Raw genomic sequence first — 19,564 nt, forward strand, 5'->3', positions numbered from 1 at the left:
AAAAATGATCAAAAAGAACTGTTACGGCTAAACTCTCTAGCAGGTATTGCTCATTAAGAATTACAAAAGCAAATGCAGTTACTCGTAGGATTGGGGAAAAGAGAAAGGGTGTTTCTGGAGTCTTTGCTACCTCCTAGAGGGGACCCAGTGGACTCTCGTATGTGGTTGTGGGGTCCCTGGTGTCTACCCGGTGCAACTCACACATTCAGAGATGTGATGGGCCTCCCATCTGCCCTCCAGCCTCAGCGAAGTGGAAGCCCTACTGGCGGGGAGGCCCGCCGAGCTGGCTGGCTGTGCAAGACCGCTCTGCCTGCGCCCCTGGGAGGGCTGGGGGTGGGTCAGGCCAGCCCCTCCCTGGTGCACTCCAGCTGCCCTACGTGGAGGTCGCAGGGGGCCAGGTGGTACCAGCTACATTCCAGAATTTGCCAGGGCAAGGAAGCACTCCTACACCCGCCCGCTGAGGTGAACTGTCCCGCGCCAGCATCCCGGGACCTCTCTCACAAGCATGGGAGAAACAGTGTAAAACCCGGATGCTGCCCGGAGCCTCCTTCGCTTGGCACAGGGAAGCCCTTGAAAGAAGCGAGGAAAGACCACAGATCTGCTTGGACAGAGGAAGTGACCAGCAGACAGATTTGTAGTTTTTTTTTTTTTTGTGGTATTTTTTTTTGTTTTTTTGTTTTTTGTTTGTTTGTTTTTATTTTCCTTTGTCCTATGCTATGGTTATCAGAAATATTGTAATTAAGCAACAGGTATAATTTCAACAGGTGTGTGTGTGTGTGTGTGTGTGTGTGTGTGTAGCCACAAGCAAAATGAGTGTATAATTGTGCAATATACAGATATATATATAAAAATTCAACTGCTCTGTGTGTCTAGTCGGTGCATTAAATTAAAGGGACAGAAAAACTAAAAGCAAAGCTAAAAAGCAAAACAAAAGCCCAGGATAGAGGAGACCAAGCAGGCCTATGCGTATAGCGTCTAAGATACTGGATATAATCAGGGTCACCAGGAAGAACACCTTTGTCACTGGACACACAAACACTGAAGGGAGAGGGACTACCAGTGAGCAGGAGCCAAACCTCTTGGCCTTTTCATCTCATTGTCTCTCGCTGCTGAGGACCTGAGGAGAGGTAAGCTAGAAGGGGGCAGGGAAGCAAAGGCAACTTGCAAGTTTCGCTAATGCTCTCCAGACTCAAAGGCCGGACTTCCCTTGGGGAGGGTCTGGGTGCCTGCTCTTGTGCCTGCCCTCCCTCTGGCCCAGGGGCTCTCGCTGGTGAGGGGCGAGGGGGACACACACCACAGGACGTGCGCAGGCCTCTGTCGTCACCTCTGAGTGCAGAAAGGCGCATCACTTCACCTAGACCCTTGGCCCAAGGACAGCAGACCAGGGGGAATGTCCTCAGGGGACAGGCAGAGACCAAGGGGGAGACCTCACCCTCACCTTCCTAGTTGCGGGGGCACTAGTCAGAACTCCCTTTTCCCCCAACAAATCAGCACTTGGGGCACATCCTGCAGAGATGAGAAAGGAGCAAGAAACAGGTGGTGCTGGATGGTGAGGACGTCGCAGGCCTTTGGAGTCACTGGTGACACTGCTTCCCACACCAAGCGCGGGGCTTCTACAGCTGGGGGACCAGGCAGGCAGCCCCACAGGCAGGGGGCTCTTCAGTGCTAGGACAGCCCCGAGTCTCAGATCCAGCTGCTTCACGCTGGACTCCCCTTTTCCTGTAGCACAAACATGGCAGGCCAAGCTCCAAATATTTTTAGATTGGCAGTTTTGCAAAAGCTTGCTCTTACTCGTTCGGAAACATCGAAATGCAATTTTCTGCCAAATGTTGTCTAGGTTTTCCTTCTGAATTGTTGTTGTTCACTTTTCCCCCCTTTAATATGTAACTTTAGACCCTGGGGGAGGCAGTATCCTAGTGGTATGTAACAATTAGACTATGCCTCTTCTAAAGACTGAAACAGCATCTGAAAGAGAAAGACGCAAAAATGGAGACTCGACAAACCCCTCCAGAGTGGACGAGTTTACTACTGGGGAGAGCAAAGGTGGGGCCCTTACAGGGAACAGAGTAAGACTAGGAACGCGACACGGTGGGGCCGCAGGTGCAGGGGCTCCACCACAGGCCAGGCGACGCTGCCTTGCTTGCCCCCTTCCCCGACACCATGAGCCAGGACTCTGGGAACCGGCCAGGCAAACACCCACAGGGCTCTAAACGCAGCTCGCCTGCTGAGGGCTGGGCCATCAGTCCTAAAATCTGTGTGTGAAACTCCCATTAGGGAACAATTCAGAGCAACACTGACTAGAAAAGGATGCACAAACGGTTTCTCCAAGAACCAGCCCAGCGACCTTCCCTGGCTCCGCCCACCCAGAGCTCCAGGTGCAGAGCTCTGGGAAGGGGGCGCAGGAAGGGGGCGCAGAGCCTGGCTGCCAGGCTCCACCTGGTTATACCTGTGGCTCCCTCCTGCGCTGCTGCAGCTCACTAAGCTACTGAAATCCGGAGATCCTGTCAGCTGAAGAAACTCCTTTCCCCCCAAGCACCATAGCTTGTCGCGCGCTAGTACCTTCGTTCACGGTCCCTGTCAGCAACCAAAAGCCGCACGGAAGAGCAGGTGACAACTTGGGCCTGGCTCTGGGTCCTGGTGCCGTCTGTGGCCTTTAGCCTGGAATGGTGCCCCTGAACAGACTGTTGCCCATCCCCGCACGGCGGGGGGGATCTCAGGAGTAGAAACCTGGTGCCAGCTGTGGCCAGTGTCCTTGGGCCGCCACCACGGCTTTCCCCTTCCCGGGAGCTGAGGGAGCTGAGGTCCTTGGGTAGTTTGGCACGGACAGACTGGGGAACAGGGCGTTTCTAGGTGTCGCCTGTGCCTTCTGATAATGGGAATAGAGTAGCAGCAGAAGGGAGCTGTCTTTGAGCCTGGCTGTGGCTCAGTGCCCTGGTTCACTACAGTGTCAAGGCCAGCGATTCCACTGGTTAGGGCAGGCCCACCAATGGGCAGGGCAGGGCAGAGCTGGGCTGGGCATTGTGGGAGGAGCTCAAGGGCATACAGCATTCTGTTGGGAGAGGAGGTAGTAACTAACAACTAGAATCAGGGCTGGGGAGACCAAAAGTGACTGTGACCTACCCCTACAACAGGCGTCTGAAAGCTGTTAGTTTCTAAATTCTTCACACAGTCCCTAAAAGATGCCCCCAATCTTCGTGATGTTCAAGCACACACAAAGTCAAGGTCACACCCCCAAACTGGGCTGGACATAGCTGGTGAGAATCCCATGGCCTGGCTTTCCCTCCAACCTCCTGTCAACCTGACCCAGGACCGGGGATCGTATGGGAGCTGCAGGGCCCCTGCCTGCCAGGGCAACAAACCACCAAGGCGACCTGCTTAATGGTGACTTACTTGTGATGCCTTTATTAGTTGAAAAAGAGGGACCGTGGAAGAAAGGGGAGGGGTGAGAAAACCCCAAGGAGCCTCAGGGGCTGCCTGCAGCTTTGGAACTATAAGAAGCAGCTGGGGAGCGAGGGGGCTGAAGGTCAGGCTGGGCCAAAAGGAAATGATACTTGAAACGCTGTGCTCTCAACCACCAATGCCCAGTCAGCCCCTGAGCGGTCTCAGGTGGAAAAGGGGCGTGGCGGGCCCCACACTCTTCTTCCCAGGACCAGATGGTACTGAACTGACGGAGAGGCCGGCTCTGGACACTGGTTCCAGACACTTATTCCACTGGACTAAGTTTAATGCATAAAAACCTAACCGACCCGAACGGACAGCATCTCTAGGACAAACTGGCCGGACACTGTACTCGCATGGACAGGCATCCTTTGTGGGTGCCTGGAGTGCAAGGCCCCTTCAGGGTCAGGAGCCTTTTGTCCTTGAAGGAAGAGGGATCCTGAAGGACTTGCCCCCTCCTCCGACCCCCCTTCGCTTCCTAGGGAGGAGTCAGAAGTGAAGCCCAGAGGGCCAACAGCAGGGCGGGTCTGGTTGTGGGACTTGCTTTCACAGCGTAAGGAAATGGGTACAAAAATGCTACAAAGGCCAACTATGATTCTGCAAACAGAATGGGGGAAAACTCCCTTGCTTCTAACCATTCTGGAAGAGACAAACGCGTTTTTTCCTTAAGCTACTGATTGGAACTGTCAGCTATGGTTCCTGATCACTAAAGGCTGGCAAGGAAGTGCTGGACGGTTAGGGTGTTTCACTCCTTCATGGTTACGCCGCAGTAAGGAAGCCAGGGGACAGTAACTGAAATACACAAGACAACACGCACTTGACAGTTCATGGCGGCAGCTCGCATGGGGCGTGCTTGTGGGTGTTTCTGGAAGCATTAGACTGCTGTCTCACTTGCTACTTTGATAAGGTACTTCTCAGGTGGACAGATTTAGATACAAGAGACATCTCTGTAAACACAGAAAAGGACAGACCAGTATGATGACGATGTGCAGCTAGATAAGGACTTCCTGAACACAGAACGCAGGACGGGCTCCCAAACGGAGACTGAGCAATGAACACCCACAGCAAAGCCAAGCCTCTCGGCCCCCACACCGTCCCCCGGCACAGAGGTGGACATGTGTCATACGCTGGCCCCACCCAGTCTCCAGCCAAAGCCAGACGTCTCCCACCAGAGGAGAACTCATGGTTACCTTACGGCAGGAGCAGAGAGGCCGGGGGTGGGGGGGGGGGCAGCTCAGGCCTGGGGCAGCTGCATTTCTTCCCATCGGCTGCGTCGTCGCACCATACTATGCTAGCTGGGCCTGGCTGAGGCCAAGGTCAGGGCTGGGCTACTTGAGGACTATGGCAGGCCACGGGGGCCTCTGTGCTACCCTCAGCTCCCAAATCCAAATCTGCCCAACTTCTCCTGCCTGCTTCTCTCGAGTGGAAGGTTGGGAAGGCCCGGAATCCAAGGTCTGCCCAAGGGAAGGGCGCTCTCTAAGAGAGCGAGACCTTGCCGCCCTCTTGCCCTTCAGAGAGGCCAAGGCCTTAGGGCCAGGACTCAGCAGAGCCTGGGGCTTCCTCAGGGCTCGAAATGGGGTGGGGCTAGGGCTAGAGCTGGCAGTGGGAAGGCCAAGGGCAGGGTGTGATCTGGCGGCCTGAGCTGGCCGGCATCAGCTCAGGTAAAGCTGGGAGCTGCGGGTGCCTGGTACCGAGGGGTGAAGAAGGAGGGGCAGAAATGAAAAGACGAATGAAAGCAGGCAGAAATGGGAGGACAGAAGAGAAAGCAATCAGGAAGTCCTTATAAAATTGCAGCAAACACTTAGAGTTTCGGAGCTTCGTGGGAACCCTATGTGCTGAGCCCACTTTAAAACAAGCGCAGGTACAGGTAGTTGTGAACACCGTCACGTCTGGTGGCTTGAGGGACAAAGTGTCACCAATTCAAGCCCGTTTGCTCTCAGAGCATGTTTGTTTTGAAGTGGGAACATGAAGACTCAATAGTGCAAATAGTTCTAAGCTGTCCCTAAAGGAGTAGAATTGGAAAGTTTTGGAAGAACTTTTTCCCCTCTTTCCCCCTGGCACCCCAACTCGCCCACTAGGCCTCTACCTACCAGCCACAGACTGCTCGGAGTGACTAGGAATGCCATCGGCCCCACTGCCCTCCGCCACCCGGAGAAGCCCAGGAGCCCGGGGCCAGCCTGCCTGTGCCTCGTCCTGTTGCTGCCATGCCCCCGCCCCCTCCCTCTCTGTGTCTCTCTCTCGCGCGCCACTCCCTGGAGAGTGGCCCTGCGCCCTCCTCTCACCCGGCTCCGGCCAGTCTGCACCCAGCAGCACAAGGACTGACCCCTTCCTAGCCAGGCCAGAACTGGAGCAAACAGGTGCTACTTCCCTGTCCTGTGAAATATCCTAGTCAGGTTTGGGTTGGGGCCGGCCTGGGGCCGGATTTGTGCCACCATGGGTGAGATCACGCAGGGGCTGCAGCCACTGGCCATCTCTTGTCTTTTTCTCTAAAGGATCCACCTGTCTCTCGTGCCTCACACCTCCTTGTCCCAGTGTGGGTGGGGATGGGGAAGGCGGGGGAGCCGGAGGGTGGGGGTGGGGCAGGGTTGGCGGGGAGAGGAGAGCGGAGACGGGGGCACCAATGGCACTCGCTGTCCCTAATGACCACGGGGGGGGGCGGGGTGAGGTCGGATGGGAGGGGAGGTGCAGGCATACCCTAAGAAGCCTGGTCAACAGCTTGTCTGGTCAGTAGTATCTGCAGCAAGCCTTGTTGAAGGAGCCTAGTTTAGAAAAGTGCAAAGCTACTTCTGGCCCTGGTTAGGTCTTCAACCTGACTGTGCTTGTCGGTAAGAAAAACATCCCAATGCTCCAACTACTCCCACCCTGAAGCCACGAAACTCTAAGTTTACTGAAAGAAAAAAAAATATTTTTTATTTCAGTTAATCGGGAAGCTTTGTCAGAGCCCTACCCATAAGGAGAAGAGACAACAGCTGCCTTTAATCTTGTTGGTTTGCTCTGCGATCCGCCGGGGAAAGTCAGCTAACTCTCTCGGTCACGGGCGTCCGGCTGTCCACAGGCTCCTCTCTGTTTGGCCTTGGCATGGAGGACGAAACAATGTCTTTGCGCTCTCCCTCCCCTCGGTGTTTGTACTTGTCTGCGGCCGCGGCGGCGGTCGCGACCGCGGGCTGAGTCTTAGCCGGCTCCTGGGGGCAGCCGTCGCTCTCCAGCGAGCCCGCTCTAGCCATCTCCTCCTCTTTGCAGATGCCGCTGCTCAAGTCCTGGGGCTCAGGGGGGCTGCTGGGGTCCTCGGAGCTCTGTGGCTCGGGCGGGGGCGGGGGCGGGGGCGGAAGCAGTGGCGCCGGTGCCTTCGGGGGCTCCGCGTGGTGGTGGTGGTGGTGGTGCTCCTTCTTGGGGGGCGACGAGGCGCTGCCGCCGCGCCCCTTCGGGCTGCTCTCCTTGCTCTTCCGCCCGGGGCTCTTGCAGGTCTTCAGTCCCTTGCCACTCTTCTCGCCCAGGGTGGACACCAGCAGGGGCTTCACCACCTCCTTCACGTCGATGCTGACGGCCTCCCGGGTCTTGCGCTTCTTGATGGGGAGCACGGTCTCGTGCACGGAGCGGATGGAAGACTCCTTCACGGCTTTCTTCTTGGCCTCGGCGGCAGCGGCCGCCACCACACTGCCTGGCTTGCGCCCCCGCTTCTTGGGAATGGCCTGGGGGTCAGCCTCGGCTTTTCGCTTCCGGCCAGGGCGTTTGATAACCATGACCTGGGTGGACGTGGTGGCCCCGCCCCCTTCGGCCCTGCTCCCCGGTGAAGCTTGAAAAGGCATCTTGACGAGCAGCTTCCCGGGACTTTTCTCCAGGACCCTTTTCACCTGCACACCCTCTGATGCCGCTGCCTTGGGTCTCGCAGTGCCGCTGCCTTTGGGGCGTCCCCGGCCTCTGCCAGTTCCTGGAGCTTTGGGAGATTTGGGCTTCTTAGGTGGTTTCTGCTCTCGCCGGGAGGGGCTCCCTCTCCCAGTTACCGTGAAGTCAAAATCATTAGGGTCCAGGGAGGTGTCGCCTACCTTTTCGAAGTACGCAATCAACTCCACTTTAGAGCGAAAGGCTTTTCCCTGGGGACTGTGGGGACAAACGGAGAGACAGAAAGAATGATTAGAAGCTTCTGCGCTACTGTACAAAGATGGGGCAGAGCAGAAGACGGTGAACTCTGTGACAGCACGTTCTGCAACTGACCTGCCTGATGACATGACTGCATGAGAGTCCCATGAGAGAAAAGCCAAAACAGGCGAAAACTAGAGGGGCATGGCCACGGTCCCACAAGAAGTGACTGGCTCGGTGGGCGGTGGGCACCTGTAGGGTGTGCTCTAGTGACTGGACAGCTGGGTGCCGGCTGCTCTGCAGCTGCTGCCTGGACGCCCCTGAGGGTCCGCCTGCCACCAAGGCCCCTCCTCTGGCCCCCAAAGGGGCCTGGCCTGGGGACCCTCCTGAGCCATCAGGCCGGGGGGCCACTCTGCTGGCTGGGGCCTGGGCCTGGTCCTTAAGTAGAGTACTCCTTTGCCAGAACCTAGGCATGGCGCTTAGCCTCTCTGGGATCGGCTTCCTCATCTGTCCGCAGGACAGTGTTCCGCTCCCCCTTATCAGAGTTGTTGGAATCAAACGAGGTTGTCTGCAAATGTCCTTCCAAAACTGTTAACCTTTTCTGGATTGTCTAAGGGCCAGAACTGAAATGTACTTATTCAGTCCTCCTCTGAAGCTCTGGCTTGGAAGCTGCTGTTTGGACACAAAATGCCCAATGAGCAGACCAGCTCAAAGCGGGGCAGCGTACCAGTGACAGCTGGAAAGGCACAGGGGAGATGGAGAGGACATCTCACGGAGCGGACTGAGCCCTGTGAATTCCTATTTCTCCTGGGTCATGAAGACTCGTCACAGAATGACTCCCAGGAAGGGGAGAAGTTTAATAGGTTTTGAGAAGAGCCCCTCAGCTGACTGTTTTCCAGTGAGGAAATAAATGGGAGGAACCCAGAGAGCTCCGCTTGCCTTCCAAGCACAGGCTACTACACGTGGCGGGTCTGGCCTGAACAGGGCCTTGTGTCCTCAGGGGACCTCTCCTGATGTCCTCCCTGTGGCCCTGGGGAGGCCCTACTGCTCTGCTACCTGCTGATAAGACCTCAAGGGCTGGTGGCGAGAAGTCGCACTCTGCTACCCTGTGTCCATCTCACTCAGGGTGGCGAGCTCTGCACACCATCGTTCCAAATGTACCTGCTGCAGTCTTCAAGTGGTCTACTGAAGCCCCCAACACAAGAGGGGGAGACGCACACATTTTCTTGATCTACAAGCAACAGAGGGCTGCCACTCTAAGGGATCCGCACCGGTGTCTTAGCACCTGTCCCTGACCTCCTGCCCACCCAGCCTTCCCTGCTCTGCAGGCGGGAGTCGCCCCTACTTACTTGATCAAATACACATCATACTTCCCAGCGGAGCGGCCCGACTTCCTTTGCTTGAGCTTTCGGGTCCAACCTTCGGGCAGAGTGGGGTCGTCATACATGGGTCCCCGGTCACGAATGATGGAGCGCCGCTGTTTGGGGGAGGCAGAGGCTTCCGGTACAGCTGGGGCCGAGCCCGAGCCTTCTGAGGTCTCCGCTTTGCCTGCCTCTGCCGGTTCAGCGGAGTGGTGAGCTGGGGGCTGCAGGGGCTCATGCTTGCCCTCTTTGTCTTCCTTCTTATCCTTCTTCACCTTTTTGAACTTCAGGGGTTTGTCCTTGAGGCCTTGGAGATCCTGGTCTTCTGACTTTTCTTCCCTGAAGTGTTAAATAAGCATGTAAGTGCCACAGGGAGCGCACGGATTTCTCGAGAAAGTGCGCGGAGGCAGGCAGGGCGGAGGCAGGCAGGGCGGAGCTGCCCTGCCTGCCACCGCCGCCTGCCCAGGTCCTGCCACCGCCGCCTGCCCAGGTCCTGCCACTGCTCCCCTTCATGGATTACTTTAGGGCCTTGGGGCTTTGCCCGACCCGTCCTGTGACCACTCGGAGTCCCCCTCCTAGCATACAGGAGAGCAAGCAGCCTGGACAGGGGACACCTTCCTGGGTGGAAGCAGCGTGTGGCTTCCTGGTGCAGCGCCGTGGAGGGGGCCACCTTACAGGCTGTGCCCGAGCACCCCCGGGCCGGACGGCTCACAGGAGGCCCCTGACTGCCAGAGGGGGCTGCCCACCCAAAACGTGGCGGGGCTCCTGTGCGTGCAGACCTGGCCTGGGCGTGACTCTGGCTTCTGCAGTTTTAAGTTCTCTCAACTGCGTGCTTGGTAAAAGCCAGTCATGGGGCACAGCATGACTTACTGACGGTGACAGAGCCTCACGCTGCCCCCTTGGGAGGCGGGCACAGCACAGTGCTGTGGAAAGAACAAGCTTCGGAGCCAGACAACCTGAGCTCAAATCCTGACTCTGCAATTTTAAAAAATGGGCCCAAGCAAGTGACCTCAACATCCTGTGCCTTAGTTTCCTCATCATGACAATAGGTACCAACACCCCAGAGGGAGAGAAATCGCAAAGGCATTACATAAACACTGGCCAACTAGGGCAACCAGAAACTGCTGCCCGGGGTTCCGGAGTGAGAAGAGAAGCCATCCCGGGTCTGATGAACTTTTATCACCGGACATTCCCTTACCACGTGAGCGCCTCGGGAAGGGCAAGGATGAAGGCACAGACGTGCACCTCCCCGCCCCGGGGCGGGCGCCTCCCGTTCTCCCGCACTGACAGAGTGGCTCCTTTCCTGGACTCTGGCTCCACAGGGCAGGGTCCCTTCCTTGCGTGCACTGGAAATGACCACCATGAGGCCCCGGACCCTGGAATCAGAGTCTGGCCATGATGTTCTCAGGGCAGGGCTAAGAGGGCAGAAACACGACCTGGGCTGGGGAGGCTCGGAAAGAATCATGGGCTTGGAACTGGCTGTCTGCTGGCCTTTTGGCAATTCATTCTATTTTTTTTTAAAGATTTTATTTATTTCAGAGAGAGAGAGCATGAGACAGGAGAGGGTCAAGAGAGAGAAGCAAACTTCCTGATCATCAGGGAGCCCGATGTGGGACTCCCTGAGCCAAAGGCAGACGCTTACCCGACTGAGCCACCCAGGCGCCCTTGGCAATTCATTCTAGAAAAGAATAAGACTATTCTTGTCCTCAGTATCTCAGCCCTAGAGCTGCCCTGTCCCACAAGGCTCGTGTCAGTACTGGTCATTGCCTCCTGGCTGGTCTACCCCAAGCAACTTCCCCCTTGTTCACACTGTGGAGAGTCCAGCGGAGGCACTGCGGTGCGCCCTGGAAACCAGACTCAAAGAATATGGGTGAGCTGCCAAAGGGGGGTTCATATCAGGACTCACTTGGCACCATGAGGACACGCCTTTTCTAAAAGGCTCAGGTCAGGGGTCTGGAAACAAAACTGCTCCTGAGTTCCTCCCTATCCTGGGACATCCCCTAGCAGTTCAGGGCTCTAACCACGGCTGCCAGGGTCACCCCGATTCAGTCCGTGGCCCACGGATCTTTTCCTGCTGTGAAGTGAGGGTCTCTAAACTGCTACAGCACAGAGCTCAGTTTTCAATTCTCACAGTCTTAATGTCTCAGCAGGAAATGAGGAAGAATCTTGGGAAGGTAGGTGTGGTCTGTGGCCTGTATGCCCCATCTGAGAGGGGCGAAGGGGAGCTTGCCAGAGGCGCAGTGGTAGATGGACTGGAATGACCACTTCTACACAGGCCACCAGAGGGGCACTGCTGAAGGCCACGGCTGTTCCCTGAACCTGGACAGTCCTGGAGTCAGGGGACAACACCGCACCCATGGGAAAGATCTCTGACTCCTCCAGAACGCTCATTTATATGCCCCAAATAGTTTAACCACCGTAAGGTCAAGTAAAAAACCACATGCCCCAGCAATGCCTCTTGGAAACAACCAAGAGTATCAACGCCATCAGCGGCAATCCTTTCTAAAACTCTACCCTAGAGAGACAACCCCAGAAATGCAAAACAACAGGTATATGATATTTGTGATGGCATTGTGTTTCCTGCCCTGATGCTGCAGACAACTCAGGAGTGCTGCCAGCAAGGGCTGAAGGAATGAATGGCTGCCACTAAGCCTACAACCTGGGTAGCCATGCAGGAGAGGGCTGCGAAAGAGCACCCCCGGCTCGCCCGCACCCTGTCCGCAGCCTCTCACGGAAGAAACAAGGGAAGAAGGGCTTTCTAGTCCCAGGGACGGTGAGAATGAGGTAAGGTATTGGCGTGAGTCAAAACCTCTCTGAATCACGTGGAAGTTTACATAACCAAAATGAAAACAAAAACAAATGGTAACAAAACCCTACTATACGGAAGAATGCAAGCACAACCACATGAATTTAACTATACATCAAACTGGTACTATACCACAGAGAAAAGATTTATTTCAAATACCTCTGACCACAGTGCTCTGCACATCCTTGGTGGGATGTATTTTAAGGCCTAATATGGCAACCAAGCGCAGGGAACGCACCCCGTGTCCATGGAGGGAACCAGGCCCTGAGAGAAGTGGGTGGTTGTGGTTCTAAGGTGGCCTGTAGGGGCAGAAAGGCAGGGGAGTTCTTGGACGGAGAAAGAGAAAGTCAAAGGGCATAGTTGCTGGTCTGGCTGAAAGGGTTCCTTGCACTAGGTGACACTGTGACAAGGTGAGTGTCCAAAACAACAAACTGACTGGAACACAATGAGGAACAAAAGAAGGAAAAGCATATAGGAAGCAAGGGGGCTAGCCATGTGGCTCTGTGCCGGAAGGTTCTGGGTAGCAGAGAGGCCTCAAGGGGGATGTGGAGAGCTCTGTCAGGGTGCTACTGGGGAGCCCTGGGCAGGGGAAGGGATGAGGGCTCTTATCTTCAGAGGGCCACTCTACTTGCTGGGTGGAAAGCAGACTTCAGGAAGCCAGAAAGGAAAGCAGGGGGACCGGTGGCCCTGGGTGGGGACAGTGGAGGGTCTGGGAAGTAACCAGGAGATGGAGCGACAGAGCTGAAGAGAGGCTGGTGTGGGTGAGAGGGAGGGATGAATGAAGGACCATGGCCAATGCCTAGGAGGACAGTGGTGTCACTGAGGACAGGGAAGCCTGGGCCAGGAACAGGTGGGGGTTACAGTCACGTCCATGGTTAGAAGTTCGAGGACAGGCGAATATAGCTCTTTGATACTAGCCACCGAGGAGAGACCCAGCTGTGCCCAGACTCTGACTTGGCCTTAAATGAACTGTCTTGGATTTTCCTTTTTTTTTGGTAGGTTTTTTTCTTATGGTAAACATTCATAAGATAAAATTTACCTTTTAAACCCTATCTAACTATATAACAAATGAACTTTTAATAGCACCAAAGGTGAGGACTAAAAGAACCTTTAACTCAATCGTAATATTTTAGTTCTTTTAAATTAAGATTACTTGAAGCAGGGGCGCCTGGGCAGCTCAGTGGGTTGAGCCTCTGCCTTCGGCTCAGGTCATGATCTCAGGGTCCTGGGATCGAGCCCCGTGTCGGGCTCTCTGCTCAGCAGGGAGCCTGCTCCCCGCCCCCTGTCTCTCTGCCTACTTGTGATCAAATGAATGAATGAATGAATGAATGAATAAATAAATAAATAAAAACTTTAAAAAGATTACTTGAAGCAGTTATGACAATAGTGATATTCAAATCTGTGCACCGAGGGGGCACCCAGGTTTGTCACTCTACTTCTCTGCAAGAGCAAACGACAAACACCCACAAAGCAGCCGGGAAGTCAGTCCACTGGGTGGGGACTGGGGGTAAAAATGATGCAAAACAGGAATCCACCTGCTTGGTCCCAGGGCAACCCAACTCCCTAAGGCCTCCTCACCCCACCAGGGGGTTACGGAGTTTGCTGAAACACACATTTAAAAAAAAAACCTAGTCCTCTTTATCCTCCTTTGAATGAGACTATACACACCATACACACACATGTACACGCACATGCACTCACAAACCTGAAATGAGTAGGAGAACTGAGCGAGCACCTAGTTCACACATTCGTTTATTCTGGAGTTGAGAGGATTCCCCAGAAAAACCACCCATCCAACTCGTCAGTGCTACAGATGAAAAGAAAAAGGACACGAAGTTCCCTTCTGCGCTTGGGGAACTTGTCTGCAGTCCTGGTTGAGCTGATGTATGTTCATCAACAGCCCTTCCCTGAGCCAGACTCTGCCAGGGGCTGGAACGACACGGCAGAATTACCATCATTCTCTGGTATTCAAGAGCCCCCAGTTTAGTCAGGGGGACAAAGAAGTAACAAAAGAACAGTGATACCCTTCCCTGTTCCAGGGCCAGGAGAAGCCCAGAGATGGGGATTCCCTGGAGGAGGAAGGCCTGAGCTGGGTTTCCAGGGTTGAAGAGTTCTACTGGCTGGCAAGGAGGGCTCAGGACAGACCAGTGACAGCGGGCAGGGGTATGAATAGCTCCATCCCTACAGGGAGGAGTGCCTAATGACTCCTACCCCGCATCACCAATGGCTCTGGGCTGGATTAAGATGGCACTTCTGAGGAGCCTTCCCCAACCCTATGAGCAAGAAGACCCCATGCCCCCCATGTAGTTGGAAATACACCACTGCACAGGTCAACCCCTCCATGCCCTGACAGCGCGGGCCTTCTTCACAGTCTCTCCATTCGACGCACAGAGCCAGGCACAGGAGCCCCGCGGGGCCATCACAACCCAGAGGCTGTACTGCCTTTGCTTCTTTTGGTGACTGTATCCCTCTGACCAAGAGCTTCGAGAAGCGGGGGCTAGGCTTAGCACCCAAAGCAGGCACAGTCTGAGGAAGTGAATAAAGGGTGAGTTTGGATGCTGTCATAGACTGCTGAGCACTGGTGAGCTGCGTCTGCAGAAGATGAGGCTGGGGTAGTAAATGCGGGCCTAGGAGAATGGGCAGTGACAATCTGTGGTCACAGGGGCAGCAGGAGGGGAATGGAGTAGGCTCCTTGAGGGTCAAGAGTGCACTGTATGCCCCTGGGAGAGCCAGGCTCGAGCAGCACTTCTGTGGGCAGTGCAGCGACAGTGACTCAGGGAAACGCACAGTGCTCAGGTGGCGGCACGCTGGGAAAGCAGGGGGTGGGGCGGGTGACATCAATGGAAGTGGAAACTGTGCAGCTGACAGCGGTATTTGGAAGCAGTCTCGGGCAAGTATTCTAACGATTAAGGAGAACACTTTCACATTATATGAATACATTAAGAGGGACAGCTAGAAACCTTGTTCAAGTGCCTTCTTTCAGTGGCTCAAAGAACCACAGTGGTGTCATCCCGCATACAGTACGGCTGTGGAGTGCGAAGGAAGGGAAGGCATCAGGGTACGAAGAAAAATCATTGTAAGGGGCACCTCGCTGGCTCCGTCGGAAGAGCATCTGACTCTTTTTTTTTTTTTTTTTAAAGATATTTTATTTATTTATTTGACAGACAGATCACAAGTAGGCAGAAGGCAGGCAGAGAGAGAGGAAGGGAAGCAGGCTCCGTGCTGAGCAGAGAGCCCGATGTGGGGCTCCATCCCAGCACCCTGGGATCATGACCTGAGCCGAAGGCAGAGGCATAACCCACTGAGCCACCCAGGTGCCCCGAGCATCTGACTCTTGATCTTGGGGTCATGAGTTCCAGCCCCACGCTGGGTGCAGAGACGACTTAAATTTAAAAAGAAAAGAAAAGAAAAGAAAATCACTGCCAAAGGGGGCCTTGCCTAGGCCCCCACTTCAAGCGTCACCGGAACGGCGCAACAGGACCCGCATGGGCGCCACGGGAAGCGCTCGGCTGACGGCGATGCGGGCTGCGAACGCCAATGGCCATTTCAGTGTGTTTCGTCTCTTCGCCAGAATTTGAACCAGAACTGTCAATGACTTTGTTAGTGAGCTCTGATCACGTAGCTTCGGCGTGGTCTACCCCTCCCATTTTCCCCGTAACAACGTTTACTTTTTACTGTGTGACTTGTAGAACGCAGGAGTCTTTCAGGAACGCACGTACCACACTGAAGCACAAGGGCCCTCTCAAACCTTAAGTATCTACGAGGCAGGAAAGAAGGCTCTTGAATAATAAAACATCATCTAGTAACTGTGCTTCTAGAACACAAACGTTAGATCAAATCTTTCCTTTAATCTAGCGAAGGAAAATCAGAGTTGCGGGCATCTTGTTTTCAAGCCGCATTACTGTACCCCAAGGGGCCTGGTGGAGAGAACTGCCTGTACTTTCTCAAGGAAAGAAACCTCCAGTAAGCCCGCAGAAGGCTGCCCTGGGAAGCTGTACCTGGCACTCGTGTGACACCAGGCCCCTGTACGTTACAGGGCTGCCGGCAACCAACAGCTGGCAGGTGCGGCTGGCCAGACACCTGGGACTGAGGAGGGACTACTCAACCCCTAAGGATTTCAGATGAAAAAGATACCAGGTGAAAGCAGCAGCTAACAGGTGTTTTTCACCTGCATTGGAATCCAGCCCCCTCCAGAGTGAGCTCCCGGGATCCTTCCAGAGGCACAGCAATATCCTGGCCCCATTTCAGTCATGTTTGCACAAGGCCAGTTTCAGGATACAGCATTTCTCAGCACAATTCACGTCTAGTCACCCATTCCACTGAGCTGCAGAAGGAGGCCAAGTCCCACAACGAGGACATGACCCACGGGGCCAAGGCAGGGGCTACTCCCCGGGCGAATGGTCGGGCACCAAAGGGGAGAAACGGCCGTCTTGCAGCAGCTACCTCCACCCTGCCGCGTCGTTCACTCCGTGCCTCCAACTCCCTCTACCTCCAGCATGCGCTGCAGACTCCCAGAATCAAGGAGGCTTCTGTGCACGGAACAGTAAAGGCAGCCGCGCCTGGAGATGCCAGCTGCAGTCCCTTTAAAGATCTGAGAGAAATCCAACTGGCACAGGAAGAGAGTGTCTCAGTGGTCTCTGGGGAGCAACAGAGCAAATGGGGTTCAGCTCCAAGGCTATGGCAGTAGAACCCGAAGCTCAGCGGCTCTGAATTCCGTGTATTTTTAAATACTTCAGCTTTCAGAAGATGCAAGAGAAGCTGTGTTTTGAAAAGCTAAATAAAATACAGTTCGTGATCGTCAAAGGGAGCTCCCTCCGCAAATGAAGGCGCCGGGGCCGTACGACAGATCTCACGTCCACAGCATGCGTCTGTCGCACAGTAGGGAAGAAAAGCAGGTTTACACAAACATCGCGACTGCGGAGAACGGCCAGGCAGTCCCTCTAAAGGTCAAACACAGAGTTCCCACAGGACCCAGCATCTCCACTTTAGCTGTAGACCCAAGAACTGGAAACAGGGACCGGATGAACCGCACACCCGTGCTCAAGGCAGCGTGGTACACAGGAGCCGAGATGCGGAAATGGCCCGAGGGCCCGAGGACGGATGACTGCGCAAGCAAAACGTGGTCCATCCACACAATGGAACGTTATTTAGCTTTAAAAAGAAATGAAATTCTGGCACAGGCCACAACATGTATGAACCTTGGGGACACTATGTGAGTGACATCAGCCAGCTACAAAAGGACAAATGCTACCTAATTCCATTTACATGAAATGTTTCAAATTGGCAAATCCACAGAGAGAGAGTAGATCAGTCATTACCAGGGGCTGAGGGTAGTGGGTAATAGGGAGTGACTCCTAATGACTGTAAAGTTTTGGGTGTGTGTGTGTGTGTATATGTGTGTGCACGTTTTAGTGGTGATAAAATGTTCTGGGACCAGATAGAGGTAATAGCTGCGCAACACTGTGGACGTACTAAATGCCGGTGAACTGTTCACTTTAAATGGCTGAATTTCCCAGTATGTGAATTGTATCTCAATTTTTCTAACACCCCACTAAAATGACAGCTGACTCTATTACCCTAAATCATAAAGGTAGGTTTTACAATGCCCAAGCAGTGTTCAAAACCCACAGCTGTCTCCAAGCAACCCTGTCTGGCTAAAGGTAGAGCCCAGGCAACCAACACTGCCGCCAATCTGAGAGAAAGAGGCCCGCGTAGGACGGAGGGTGATATACGCCAGACTAGACCAAGCCGATGTGCATGCCATCTCTGAAGCCGAGGACATGGTAACCACGGCAGCTGCAAAGAATTTAGTTCAAGAAGTTTAATGACATAAAAAAAACTTTAATGACTAGGCATTCAGCCAAGTTGAAGGTTGCTGGCGAAATATTCTGAGGGCATTTGATGAATCTTTTTTTTATTGTGGTACAATGCATGTAACATAAAATTTGCCATTAGCAGCACTTAGTACGTTCACGGAGTTGTGCAACCGTCACCACTAGCTAGTTCCAGAATATCTCATCACCCCCGGAGGAAACCCCCTACCCATTAAGCAGCTACTCGCCCAGGTCGCCTTATTGCCAGCCCTCAGCAGCTACTAATCTGCTTTCTGCCACTCTGGACTTGCCTATTCTGGACATTTCATATAAATGGAATCAAACGAGAGACGGCCTTTTGTGACCGGCTCCTTGACTCAGCGTCACACTTTCTAGGCTCATTCGTGTTGCAGTGCACATCGGGACTCGATCCGGTTGGGCACGCTTCGTCCGTGCACCTGCTGACGAGCAGCTGCCGGGTCTCTGCCTTTTAGCTGCTCTGAACGTCTGCGGGCAAGTTTTTGCATGGGTCCTTTTTCAGTTCTCTTGGGTCTACACCCAGAATGGAAATGCTGGGTCATATGGGAATTCTATGTTTAACCTTTTGAGGAACTACCAGGCTGTTTTCCACAGGGTTTCCTCTGATGTTGAAATGGGGCTGAAAATGGTCTGGAGCTAGACAGGAGTAGAGTAGGGCAGCGGCACTTTTAAAGTGCTGCCACTCTGGGATGCTCAGCAGGTAGGGACGAACTTTCAACCGAAGTCATCACAGGAAGACCAAGCGGGGGGGGGGGGGGGGGCGCGGCGCGCACAGGGCAGTGTCGCAGCCGCTCGCTCACTCAGTAGCTGACAATTCTTCTGGACACTGAGGATGAGCTGTGCTCGGGCCAGGAATGCTACAGCAAGAAGACAAGCCTTCTACCTGCACCTATGTCTTTATTTTATTTTATTTATTTATTTGGGGGGGAGGTCGGGTAAGGAGGGAGGGAGAGAGCACACACATGAGCAAAGAGAGAGAGGGAGAGGGAGAGAATCTCCAGCAGACTCCGCAGAGCTGACCCAGGGCTCCATCCCAGGACCCTGAGATGACCTGGGTCCGAACCAAGAGTCAGAGACTTAACCGATCAAAGCGCCCAGGCGCCCCCTACCTTCCATTTCTTATTTTTCTCTGGTGTGGTCTTCCGAGCAGAGTCGGTCATGAAACCACTGCAATTCTACCATGTGTTGTGACAGGGGAGATACCGAATGTAGGGGAAGAACTCTGGAATACGGACACAGGGGCAACAGGATGGCCTGATGATGTGAGGTTACTGGGGCTGGGGTGGGGGCAGGGCCCAAGCTGGTCAAGCCGGTGAGGCTGTGGTCAGGAAGCGGCTTCCCCACCGGCTGCACCACGAAGGCAACTGGAGAGGGAGCTGGCTGGGTGAGTTAAGAACAGGAGAAAACCAAGAACCCAGTCCTCACCGCTGATGTTTCTGCTATTTTCTCTCTTCTCCTGGAAAGCCCATGTTGTTTGAATTTGCTCTCCATTCTCTAGCTTTCACATCTGGAAACTTCTCTTCCATCATGTCCTCAAGTGCCTTGGCTCCTGTGCCACGGGGTGCTCACAGTCATCACGTGCATGAACGGCTGGACACCTCCAGCGACAAATACGACAAATATGACAAATACCCAGTCTTCAGCATACCAACGGCCTGCCTCCACATGTGCTCACCTTACACTTGCCTTTTTGGGCCCAGCAATACGTTCCCACAGCTGCTTCTTCCCCGACTCATCCGTTGATACTGGTTTCTTTTTACCTTTGTATACTTTATGTAAGTTTTATAGGTTTTCATCAAAGCGTTGGCTGCTTTTATCAAAAATCAGAATTGCCAAAATAAATTTTCAACAGAGGCAATGTATTTTTTTGGGGAAAAGAGGCAGAAAGGAAATCTCTAATAACGGAAGCGAGAACTCTGTAAGAGCCTGTCACTAGGGTAGGTCACCTCCTACCTGCATTGTTAACAAGGTTCCTCTTCCCAGTGATGACATCTGAGCCCACTGAAACAGCCAACGACATAGAAAAAAAA

The 19,564-nt window shown here is 54.1% G+C and overlaps 1 protein-coding gene across 1 annotated transcript in view; it reads right to left on the reverse strand.

The window, feature by feature from the left end:
* Positions 1-672: 672 nt before the first annotated feature.
* The window catches only part of MECP2 (methyl-CpG binding protein 2), a 66,152-nt gene continuing 47,260 nt past the window's right edge, over positions 673-19,564 (reverse strand). Inside the window, exons 2-3 of the mRNA XM_032331536.1 lie at positions 8,865-9,215; positions 673-7,536 (exon numbers count right to left, since the gene is read on the reverse strand). Of these exons, the coding sequence (XP_032187427.1) occupies positions 6,453-7,536; positions 8,865-9,215 (1,435 nt within the window). The 3' untranslated portion in view covers positions 673-6,452. The remainder of the gene's footprint in view (positions 7,537-8,864; positions 9,216-19,564) is intronic.

The sequence above is a fragment of the Mustela erminea genome, chromosome X (assembly GCF_009829155.1).
Source record: "Mustela erminea isolate mMusErm1 chromosome X, mMusErm1.Pri, whole genome shotgun sequence".
Lineage (NCBI taxonomy): Eukaryota > Metazoa > Chordata > Mammalia > Carnivora > Mustelidae > Mustela > Mustela erminea.